Raw genomic sequence first — 12,866 nt, 5'->3', positions numbered from 1 at the left:
ATCCATCCATCCATCCATCCATCCATCCATCCATCCATCCATCCATCTATCTATCTATCTATCTATCTATCTATCTATCCATCTGTAGTAGTGGGGTTGGCAGTGTCAAAGTTTTGGACAACAATCATTCCCAGGTCACTGACAGAATTTTTCTTTTTATGCCTAGTCATAGATGAAATTAATGGTTGAGCTTTATTTCTATTATCTTCATTGTTCCTCTAGACATTGGCAACCAACAATGGAGTATAAATGTTTTCTTTTTTTATGATAGGTCCTATGGAAGATATTCTTTGTAATTTATTGGAATCATTTATGCAATTTATGGGAGCCCCCTTCCCTTGTAAATTTGCTGTAGCCTTCTCTAATTTCTATCCTTCTTTGCCTGCCCTTTTCATGCTAATAAATGCTTGTTGATTGACTTTTGAAACCTTCTCTATTATTAGCAAACTCTTCTTTATTCTATGTCTCTTCTTCTCATATTCTTTCTATCTCTTGGTGCAGTATGGTATAGGAGAAAGACACTTTAAAGTCAGAGGACCAAGTTCAAATTTCACCTCTAAAGATGACTAGCTCTGTGACCTCAGGAAAATCAGTTGATCTCCTAATTCTTTTTTTCTTAAAACTTTCATTTAGTGATCTAATTCTTAAAAAAAAAAGATTAAGGATGATTTAGAAAGATCAAAGACTATTAGTGTGTGAACCCAAAGTGTTGGAGAAAAGGTTGAGGAGAATGTAGTTAGAAAGACAACATAAGGTAAATAAGAAAAGGTAAATGGAAAAAAAATAGAAGGTAAAGAAAATTGATAGAGCATATTTCTAGGTAGAGACTGTTGATGAAAGATAGGAAGGTGATGCAAGTCAGAAAGAGAGATGAGTGCGGCTGTAGCAGTGCAGAGACAAAAAAAAGTTTAGTCTGATTGTCAAGTTATTAAGGAGGTGCTAATTGTAAGCATGATTGAACTATAAATACCCACAAGTAGTTAAAAAAGAAAACAAGGGTTAAAATCTAAATCATGGATAGCAGGAAAAATTATGCAGGGATTTTCATATAATATGTAGTATTTGTGTTTCTGCCACACTGGAATTACTATTTTACTTTATTTTTTACTATTACTTTATGTTTTACTATTATTGAATTACTTTACTATTGTAAAGTGAAAGAATTTTAAGAGAGCATCTCCATACTCCATGTTGTGAGAGACAAGTTTTCTTAAAGGAAGAAGAAATGATATTTCAAAGGGAAAAATAGGATCTGTGGCAGAAGGGGTGGGGGACTGGACACTTGTTCACATGTTGGAGACCAGAAGTGTTATAGATCCTAGAGAAGAGAAAACAGTGGGGCACCAGGGCTGTGTTCAAGCTTTTGAAGGAATGTCATGTAGAGGGAGAATTTGACCTGTTTTCTTTGGCCTCAGAGGGTAGAACAAAAGTAAGTATGTCAAGGTACCAAGAGGCAAACTGACCTTCCAAATGTGGAATGGATTCCCCTCCCTAGAGGTCATTATGTAGAAGCTGTAAGACTAGTGGCAAGGTAGATACTCCTTTGCATATGGTGTAGACTAAGTGGCCGCCAAGGTCTATTCTAACCCTCCAATCTAATTATAACCAGTTTATGAAGAGTTTTTTTTTTAGCATATACAATCTTTATTTTCAAAATTATTTTTTATTAATTTCATTCAATATTTCTCAATTACATGTAAAAATTTGTAACAATAATTTAAAAAAAAATTGAGTTCCAAATTCTCCTTCTCCCTCCTGCCGCTTCCCCCTCCTTGAGAAGGCAAACAATTTAATATAAATTATACATGTGAAGCCATGCAAAACATATTTCCATATTAGTTATGTTGCAAAGAAAGCAAACAAAATAAAACAATAAAAATCAAGAAAGTTAAAAAAAATGCTTCAATCCACATTCAAATTGGGCATAGTTCCAAACTGTTCTCCAGAATTGTTGGACTGGTTCACAACTCAACCAATAGTTCATAGCTGTCCCAATTTTTCCATATCCCTTCTAGCATTTGTCATTTTTCTTTAATATCACGTTACTCAATCTGACAGGTGTGAGGTGGTATCTCAGAGTTGTTTTAATTGGCATTCCTCTAATCAGTAGTGATTTAGAGCATTTTTCATGTAACTATTAATAGTTTTAATTTCTTTTTCTAAAAACTGCTTGTTCATATCCTTTTATCATTTATCAGTTAGGGAATGACTTGTATTTTCTTATAAATTTAGATCAATTTCCGACATATCTGAGAAATGAGGCCTTTATCGGAGAAACTTGCTGCAAATTCCCCCTCCCCCCCAGTTCCAAGAGCAATGAATATTTCTCCAGTTATTTAGATCTGTTTTAATTTGTGTGAAAAGTGCTTTGTAATTGTGTTCACATAATCTCTAGGTTTGTCCTGACAGGTAGACTCCCAAGTATTTTATATTGTCTGTATGGAGGGATTTGAATGTCAGTGTAGGATTTAGTATTTTACCCTACAGTCAAAATGGAGTGGGTCAAGTAGATGGCACAGTGGATACAGTGACAGGCCTGAAGTCATGAAGATTCATCTTCCTGAGTTTAAATCTAGCCTCGGACATTAGCTCTGTGATCCTGTTTGCCTCAGTTCCTCATTTGTAAAAATAAGCTGGAGAAGGGGTGGGCAAATCACACTAGTGTATTTGCCAAGAAAACCCCAAATAAGGTCATGAAGAGTCAGACTCTACTGAAATGACTCCACAACAACAACAACATGGAATTTCTGAAGCTTCTTTAATAAGCAAATGGCTCAAAGAGGCCCAAACTACTAGCTAAGATTAGGGTTGGGTTTTTTTTTTTTTTTTTTTGTCAAATGTTCATAAGAGACAATGGGCAACAAACTTTCTAGAAGACGTATTTTGCTGAAATTAAATGTGGTTTCTCATCCACAGAGGCAGAGTTGTGGGAAGGTGAAGGGTTTCCTATGGCTTGTTGTGACTCAAGTCCTGTTTTATACTTTTAATTGTAGACCTTGACATACTCGTGTATTTTTAAATGACTAATTATGACTCAGTTCCCTTAATCCACTTTAGGAGAGATTTGTATAAGCATGGCTCCTTGAAATTCCATTTGGTATAGCCTGCTTAGTCTGTGTAGGAGATCAAGTTGATTCTTAAATCTGATTACCATGTGAACTGATGGGTACATGGATTATTGCCTTATATCAACAATTCAGACAAACAGAAGAACATTGTGAAGATTTGGAAGAGAAGAAAAAATCATTTCCAATTTATTCTTCATAGTCTTTTTCTAAAAATCCATATATTTTTTCAAACACACACAAATACAGAATAAGCTGTTTCAGCTCCCACAGAATTCAAGGATTGCCAACATAATAGAGTTCAGTCTTTGGAAAGGTTTAAATATGATGAATTATTTAGGCACTGGGGTTGCCAAGAGCTGGAAGATTGACAGGAGAGGAGAAACAATTCTTTCTGGTCATAGAGTAACTTTTCCCCCATACCCCCAGCCCACTTGACATCTGTTCCTTTGCATACTGAGGCAGAGAATCACAACAGCAACTGTGTTCTATGTCAGTACCTCAGGTGTCCTAGCTCCTCTGCATAGCAGCTCAATAAGGACCTGCAAGTCACTGCATAGGATTGACAACATAAGAGTATGTCCAGGGGCCCCTGAGGGAAAATGTAAAAATGATGAAGAGACGCATTCCTTCCTGGACTTTGTGACCATTCCTTTCCCATCCCAAAATTGTTTTTGTCCTGTGAGGTTATTGAAAAATATCTATATTTAATGGCCACTCGTGGGGAATTTCATTTATGTCTGTAAGTAGCCAAGTATTATCCTCCTAATTAGAGTTGACTTTGTTTCCTAAGATATTTTCATCCTGTTATCTGCTTGCTTTCATGTTCTTGTTACTCAGTAGTGTCCAACATTTCATGACCTATTTGGGTTTTTCTTAGCAAAGATGCTAGAGTGGTTTGCCATTTCCTTCTCCGACTCATTTTACAGATGAGGAAACTAAGGCAAACAGTGTTAAGTGACTTGCCCAGGGTTACACAACTAATAAGTTTCTGAGGCCACATTTGAATTCAGGAAGATGAGTCTTTGTGACTGGCATTCTATCCTGTGTACCACCTAGTTGTGCAATCAATACCATTATTTCTGATTCTGATGGTCGTACTGTAAATCTGTATATCTGGCAAGTCAAACTAGGTTATCACAAGCCTACGAGAAAGAAGAGTTACATCCTCAAGTCAATTAGATGAAGCAATGCTTTTCATCATCATTGAAAGAATGAGAAAAAATCATTCACTGAGTGCTTTCCATGTGCAAAACATAGTATTAAACATTGGTGATAGAAATAAAAAAGGTGTACAGTCCCTGCTTCCAAGGAACTCATTCTAATTGAGAGAAACCACACATATCCAAAGATTCAGTTTCAGAGTGAATGGAAAGTCCCAGGAGTCCTGAGAGTTCAACATCTGGGCATCATTGTCATCATCATCAGCAACAGAAATAATAATAACAGTAAGTGCAAAAACTCTTCATCTTCCTCCTCCTCACATTTCCATCAGTTTACAAAGCATTTTCTTTGGGTGTGATAGTGCCTTTACCCTTTCTCAAGTCAGGCTTCATTTAGAACATCGTGTTCATTTCTAGGTATCGCAGTTTTGAAAGGGTGTTATAATAAGTGTATTGCATAGCCTCCAGAGGATGGCCACCAGGAGAGCAGAGGGACTCCACGTGAGGATCACGAAAGGCACTGAGGGTGTTTGTCTGGTGAGGAGAAGATTGAGTGGGATGATATTGTAGTTGCCTTCAAGTATTTGAAAGGCTGTGAAGTGGAAGAAGGATTAAATTAATGAGTTTAATTCAAGAAGAGAGAACTAGAAAAACAGGTGGAAGTTGCCAGGAGATGAATCTATTGTCAGGAAAGAAATATTTTTTTTTTTTCCTAACGTTGGGAGCAACCCAAAGTGGAATGAGCTGCCTTGGACAGCAATGGGGAGTAATTCACTTGGGGCCTATACGTGAAGGGCAGATGAGCACTCGAGGGGGAGGATTTTATAGAGGAAGTCCCCTTCCAAACATGAGTTAGACTAGATGACTACTTTAGTCTCTTTCACCTGTGGAATTCAATGAGTCTATAAAGTGGGTGGTGGAAGGATCATTATACTTATCATGCAGATGAGGAAACTGAGGCCCAGAAAGGCAAAACAACTTGATCGGTACAACACAAGTAACATGGGTCAGGCTATAAATTTAAACTAAGAATTGGCACAGTGGAGAGAAAGCTGGACCTGGAGGTAGGAAGAACTGAGTCCAAATCTGGCTTCAGATACCCACTAGTTGCATGATCCTGGGCAAATATATTAATCACTGTCTAAGTTTTCTCATCTGTAAAATGAGTATATTGATAGTATCTACTTCCCAGGGTTGTTGTCAGGATCAAATGAATTAATATTTGTAAAGTACTTAGCACAGTGCCTCGCACATTATAGGTGTTTAACAGTTTTTTTTTCTTCCTTTCTTCCTTGCTTGCTTGCTTCCTTCATTCTTCCCTTCCTTCCTTATCCTCCTTCATTCCTTCATTCATTCATTCATTCATTCATTCATTCTTTCCTTTCTTCCTTCTTCCCTTCTTTCCCTTCCTCCTTCCTTCCTTCCTCTCTTTTTTCCTTCCTTCTTTCCTTTTTTCCTTCCTTCCTTCCTTCCTTCTTCCCTCCCTCCCTCCCTCCTTTCTATTATCCCACACCTTAGGACGACAACACTGAAGTAGTCATCGGGACTTGTCTGGTGGATTTCTTTGTGGGTAGTGACTGGAATTTGACCAACACTGTTAGGAGGTGTTGGTTAGCCCTCCTCTTCACTCAGATTGCTTGAAGTGGTTTTGGGAGTGGGCATGCCAGGTCTATCTCTGTTCTGATAGAGAATGGGCTCTGCCTGCATTTTGAGTGCTCAGCTGATCACTGTTTTTATTACCGTTTTGTATTCATAAACTGTTTTCCCTCTAGGAAGCTTGGTGACAAGTAATGTATTTCTTTTCACTTTCAGGCTGCTCTGCAGACAGCCGGTGAGGCTGTTGCCAATTAGTGTCTGCAGGGTTGGCAGTGGGGGTGAGAGGCAGCCAAGCCCACGTGCCTTTTCCTCAGGCTTCTGGAGGCCTGTTTGGGTGGTGGTGACTCAGCTGCCACCACTGAACCCTGCTTTGTACATGTGGGTGTGTTGAATTCTTATTTTCCATATGTGATACTATGGGGCAATCCAAAGACAGCTGTATTTGGAGCCAGAGGACCTGGGTTCAAATTTGAATTTTGCTGCCTGTGTGATCTTAGCCAAATCACTTAACCTCTCTGAGGCTCAGTTTTCATCTCCAAAATGGTTAAATTGGACTAGATGGCCTTGGAGATCAATCCCTTTCACCTTCTGATTTATTTTCATATGACTCAATAATTCTTAGGGTCCCATTCAGCTTTAAATTTAGGATCCTGAAGTGTTAGAATCCATTGACCAACAAGCATGTATATAAGACATAGCTGGAGATGATGTCTATGTCTTAAATCATCAAGTCCTTCTCACAGTCTCTCTCTAGAAGTATATCATTGCAAAGGATTCTATTATTTTTTTTTTAAATCTTTGCAGGTGTCTAACCTCTACCTGTACGACAGTGTGTTGATGCTGGCAAATGCCTTCCACCGAAAGCTGGAAGATAGGAAGTGGCATAGCATGGCAAGCCTGAACTGTATGCGGAAGTCTACCAAACCTTGGAATGGGGGCCGATCCATGCTAGACACTATCAAGAAGGTACTGATTGGGAAACTCCTATCTCAAAAAAAAAAATGACTGGGCACCATTTCTTCAGTGGTTTGGGATGTGAATGTTCATTTTCTTTTCTATTCTAAGATTAATCCTTCTGGATAGAGCAAGTCCTAGACTAGGTGGCCACTTTTATAGCCTAGTGGTTGAGTTGAGTGCCATGTAACAAATTCCCTAGTTTCCTATTAGCCTCTAACTCAATATTGATTTTAATCTGGATAAAAGTTGATGCCATCATGGAAACTATTCTTGGAACTTGGCACTGTGTTGTGTTAATAAGATGGGAATGTGTATCTAGGGTGGGGCAACTCAGGCTGTTCTACATTCATGATGGTTTCCTGTGCTGAGATATCTTATGAATTTCTGATGGAAGGAAACTTAGCAAGTTAGATTATAAGTAAATCGGAGAATCCACCGAAGACTTGTTAAAGTGAATTGGGCTTTAGAAATTGTGAAAGAGCATTTAGGGAAATCTACAGTGTTTGGAGTTTTGTCCTCAATAAATTGCTCAGGGTTTCAATAACAGTGAAAATGTATTGGTGTCGGTTTGAATCAACTAGAGTCATGATGAAGAGCTGGAAATCCTTGCTGGGGGAAATTTATTCAAGGAGAGAAAGTGATAGCATAAGAGTATTGGAGTGTGGTTTCCATGCCTTTTTATGTTTTCCTTTGGGGTTAGGAAATACCCTTACTCTAGCTTCTTGGATATATGGGAAAATGCTTACTATGTGTAAGGCACTGGAGATACAAATAGAAAAGGTAGACAGCCCCTGCTCTCAAGGAGTTCATACTCTAATGTGAGAGATAGCATATGTGGAAGGTTTCTGCTGCAAATTAAGCGGAAAAGTCTCAAGGTACAGTGGCAAAGCATAAGGTAATACTTATTCAAAATCCTTCATTATTATCCAAGTCTTCTCAAGCTATTTTCCCTTCATGTCTCTATAAGGTCCTTAGCATCCCTTGTGGGAGAAATACTCCTGTCTATTTCCTTTTACCCTCTCCCAGACGTTCATCTTAATCTGACAGAGAAATGATGTTTTCTACTCTCTTTGGCAGGGCCACATCACTGGCCTCACAGGGGTGATGGAGTTCCGAGAAGACAGCTCCAATCCCTACGTCCAGTTTGAAATTCTCGGCACCACTTACAGCGAGACCTTTGGCAAAGACATGCGCAAGGTAGGCCCCCTAAAATGCCATTATTCATTGCTTAAAGTATCACATCCTAGTCCAAAGGGATGACAACAGAAGGAAGGAAATAGGGACCAGAGTCTTTTTTTTTTCTTTCCTGCTGTGCAAGGTTTAATTAGTGTGGAAAGAATGTCTTAGCATTTCTCTCACAATGAAGCCTTCACAGTGTATGCTAGATGGTAACTGCAATGCCTAGGGATAGTAAGCAAGCAAGAAGTACTTTGTAATGCAGCCTCTCTGCATGCATCAGTCAAATAGGGTTTGGGACAGAGGCTGTGTCTGTTGCTGTTCAAGAGACATAACTGATTTGGTTAAAGAAACTTGTTCTAATCAGTAAACGATTTAGAGAATAAATGACCTCATCAAGTCTTACACACATACGCATATTCTTCCCCACAGACACATGTACATGCGCACATGTGCATACACACACACGCACACACCCCTCCATAATTGCTCAGATGAAGGCACCCTCTTTCACATGCATTTTACCTGCACACACATGTTCACACTGGCTGGCACACATCTGTATAAGGAATGCAATTCCAAAGGCTGGCGCCATCTGTTGGTGAGCCCTTGGCATTGCCCTCTTTCCTGGAATATCAGGGAGAATAGCTCTATCCATACATAGAGCTCCAACCTTGTACTTCAAAAGAAGGGGGTTTAAAAGGAGCATCAAGTCTGTCAAATTGTCAGTCTGATCCCTATCTGACCCGACTGTGAATTCACTGGGGCAGGACACTCTCAGATGAGGAAAACTCCTGCCAGTATGGCTTGGTATCCTTTCTTCAACTTGGAGAATTGCCTATAGCACTGGTTAGGCAACTGGCTCAAGGTTATTTAGAGAGTATTTTCCAGAGGCAGTATTTGAACCCAAGTCTTCCTGCCTTTAAAATTCAACTCTGTCATCTACATCCTGCTGCCTCTTTCACTGGGGAGAAGAAATTTAAAAAGAGGGAAGAAAGAGAAGAAAAGAGATGCTCAGAAGAGAAAGCAAAAGATTCTGAGATAATCACTGATATAACCAACCTCCGATGTAATAGAACAGGCATTTAAGTGACCACTGTGTGTCAGAGGTGGTGTTAAGTCCTCGGTGTAAAAAAAATGGCTTCTTGCCTCAAGGTCCTTACATTTTTACCCAGGCTCTGAATAGCCAGTTTTGATATGCTCTGTTATTTTTCCTTCCTGCATTATGAAAACTTCCTTCCAACTAGCAAACTTTATTTTATCATATTTTGACTGATTGAGTTGAGATGGGTAGCCTGAGAAGTGTCCCTTGGGAGCAAGGAAGATTGAATAGACACTAATAAAAACCCAGATTTATATTCTAGAGATAGTATGACTTGTAGAGAGTGGGTTTCAGTCACCATCATTAAAATATTATCTTCAGACCATATTGGCACCAGATTTCAGTTCATAGTGGGATCTTTTCTAATACAGTGACAGCAACACAACCACATTTGTGCACATACCCACATACAGGCTCACCTGAGCTCATATTCCTTTTCAACTGTGGGTTTGGACTGGAATCCAGAGAAGGTCATAAACTAAGGAAGGGAAGACTGGGTAACTAAAGAGGCAGGTTGTGTATTTAGATTAGTTTGCAGAGAGGAACAGTTGGGTGGCAGGTGGAAGGTAGCAGGTAGAGTGGCTAAAAATGCACTTGAAGTACATAATTTGTTGGCTGTGTCTATAGTGATAATAAAAATGTCCCAAGCTAACTTTCTGATGTAAAGTTGGAGGTTTCCCAATATATATCAGTAGATCTTTCAGAATTGTGCTAGATTAGCTGCATTTGACTATCTTTTTTGACTGGAGGATCAAAATAGAATCAGAAGAGCAGAATGAATGAATGATAAAACATTTACTAAGTATCTATTGAGTTAGGTGGATAGGATAAAAGAACAAAAGTAAGACAGCCCCTACCTTGAAGTGGCTTATATTTGAACGTGGTTAGATACCACATATAAGGGAAAGCAGTTTTGATCAGGAGAATCATAGGGATAGTGAGTGATGGTTATAGTTATAGGAATGTAGTGAGTTTGATAATAGGACTTCTGAGGCAGCAGCCTGGCCACCAGGAAAATAAGCAGAAGTGGGTTAGTCAATCTATAATTCTATGGCCATGGACACTCAGGGCAAAGATTACTGGTTCTTTTTCATTGAATAATTTTACCATGGAGTGATCAAGAATTGGTGGACTGATCAATGATGTCAGAGGTTGGTGGTGTTATCAAGCTTGGGTGATCAGAAATTCATCTTTGATGTCATCCCTCATGAGGAATAATATATAGAGAAGAGAGGTTCTTAATATGCTTGATGGTGACATAAGAGTGATTCCACCAATGTGACTGCACAGTGGCCATGGCACCTCAAAGCTCTGGAGTACATTGGGAATCTGCCATCCAACTCTGATTGATGTTAAAGGCCAATCCGGGTTTGGCTCTAAAGCATATAACCATAGAATCATTGATTTAGAAGTGGAGGACCTGGGTTCAAACCTTCTCTGTCATTCTGTACTGGTGTATCATTCTCTACTTGGGCAAGTCACTTCACCCTCATGGACCTCAGCTGACTTCTATAAAATGAAGTGATTAGTCTGGGTGGCCACCAAGGTCCCTCATACCTCTAAAAATATAACTTAGAGGGAAAATCAGGAGAGAGAGAGAGAGAGAGAGAGAGAGAGAGAGAGAGAGAGAGAGAGAGAGAGAGAGAGAAGGAGGGAGAGGGAGAGAGAGAGACAGAAACAGAGAAGGGAAGGAAGGGAAAGAGGGTGGGAGAAGGGAAGGAAGTTGGAAAAAGGAAAGTATAAAAATGTATGTTTTAGAACTAAAAAGGACTTTAGTAGTCATATAGTTCAAACCTCTCATTTAAAGAACAGAAAATTGATGCCCAGAAAGGAATCTCATCCAAGCATGTGGAAAGGGGGAATGAGTTTGACATAGAAAAATCACTATCATATCAGTCTCCATCCAGAATACTCCATGTGTTTTAATCAATAGACAAATATTTATTAAGTAGTTCTATTTGCCAGGTGCTATATTAAGTGCTGGGGATAAAAGGAAAAACAAACAAACAAACAAACAAAACCAGAAACAGCCCCTACCATTAAGGAGCTTACATTCTAATATGGGAGGCCACATATATAGACCTTTGTATATACAAGATAAATACAGAGTAGATGGAAAGTAGCCTTATAGGAGAAATCACTAGCACTGAGGAGATGAGGAGAAGCCTCCTGCAGGAGATGGAACTTGAGCTGAATGTTCAAGGAAGCTAGAGACTGTCAGAGGTAGATGTTAGGAGGGAGACCACTACAGCCATGGGGAATGGTCACTTGCGAATGCCTGCCTTAATCACCTCGATATTACTGGGGTAAATAGGTGGGCCTCCATTTTAGAACTGGCCACTTCCTAACCAGTGAGCACTCAATCCAGTCTCCCGGTAATGCTGGATGCCACTCTAGGAGTCTAAGACAGGCCTAGGAACATCGCTCTCCACTTCCTGTTTCAAGTGTCTGGGCTTTCCACCGTTACCAAGGAAACACTCATCAAAGACCCTGAGACCAATGAGAGTGAGAATGTGTCTCTCTGTCTTACCAGGGCAGGATATCTGAATGTAATTGAGTTGGAGGAGAAGCTGATTTCAGAGTGGATTATATTCTAAATTGTATTCTTTTGTCATTTTTAAAAATCCTCCTTTCACAACAGCATAGGCCATTCATTATATGGTAGCTTAGAAAGCTTATCAACACTGAGAAGTTATCAGGAAAGGAATGAACAGCATTGACTGTAGTATCACATGTTTATCATTTAAGAAAAGGGAATATTTAAAAAAAAGAAGCAAAAAAAATCTGAGTGATTTCAGAATGAATCAAGGAGAGATGATTAGATTTCTCCACTAGTGGGGAGGGTAAATGAAGAGACTGGAGACACTGGATGAGGGTTTATGTGTGAGATGAGCTAGGCTTATTTCAGTTAAGTGTCTCATCCCATAACAGTAGGAAGGAAGAGAGGGGGAGATAACGGAGGGAGAGGGATGACAAATCAGAAATGGGAAATAGTATTCAAATTAAAGGCCATGTGGAGAAGAGAGAAGACAGAAGGAAGGGCAGATAGAGAAAAGACATTAAATCTTTAGAGGAAGAAAAAGGAATAGAAATGATCACTTCTATTAATAGCATAAATCACATGTGAAAAACACTGTATGCAGCAGATGAATGAAAGCAAATGAAGACCAGATCAAAGTCTTGTAAACTATCAGAAATAATATTTTTGATAATGAGTGAGGGGACCCTACAATTAAAAATAAACAATAATGAGGGATAAATCCTACAAGCTGGCTTCTATGATGTTTAAACCAATGAGATTAATTTAAAACCAGGGAACAAAAGGATGGATTAAAAAATAATTTTGCCAAAGGAAAGCCATTGGAAGAATTTAAGATTAAGTGGTATCAAGAGACTGTGCAGAATCAGCACTGACTCCCCAGGAAGAGAAAAAGAGTTGGTACTTTCCCCCTAAATGAAAGGGTGATGATGGACAGTGTGGAATCACATGATATTATCCTGAAAGTGCTGACTGGAAGAGAGAGTGAGCTCTAGATGGAGAATCAGAAGCCATGGATTTTATTTCTCACTACCACTAGCTTTGCCATATAAACCCAGATAAAATCCCAATCATCTCTGTGTTCCAACTAACCTTGGGCAGGGAAAACAATCATGAGACATCACTGTGCCCAGGAGACGACGTGTCTGAAGCACCACTCATGTTGGTTTTAGCTGAACTTGATCTAGTACTAGTCTTTGAGGTTTTTTCCCCAGCCCTTTGGGGATATTTTTGTGAAGGTTCTGGCTTTCTGTACTAGAGGATTTCCT

At 39.3% G+C, this 12,866-nt stretch overlaps 1 protein-coding gene across 1 annotated transcript in view; it reads left to right on the top strand.

Moving 5' to 3' along the window:
* GRID1 (glutamate ionotropic receptor delta type subunit 1) overlaps positions 1-12,866 on the top strand; it is a 1,063,263-nt gene that overhangs the window by 837,500 nt on the left and 212,897 nt on the right. Inside the window, exons 7-8 of the mRNA XM_027846365.1 lie at positions 6,629-6,790; positions 7,859-7,978. Of these exons, the coding sequence (XP_027702166.1) occupies positions 6,629-6,790; positions 7,859-7,978 (282 nt within the window). The remainder of the gene's footprint in view (positions 1-6,628; positions 6,791-7,858; positions 7,979-12,866) is intronic.

This window comes from Vombatus ursinus, unplaced genomic scaffold (genome assembly GCF_900497805.2).
Source record: "Vombatus ursinus unplaced genomic scaffold, bare-nosed wombat genome assembly UNPS02015129.1, whole genome shotgun sequence".
Classification (NCBI taxonomy): domain Eukaryota; kingdom Metazoa; phylum Chordata; class Mammalia; order Diprotodontia; family Vombatidae; genus Vombatus; species Vombatus ursinus.
Note: the sequence above shows the minus strand (reverse complement) of the source record. Positions and strands in the feature narration are given on the sequence as shown.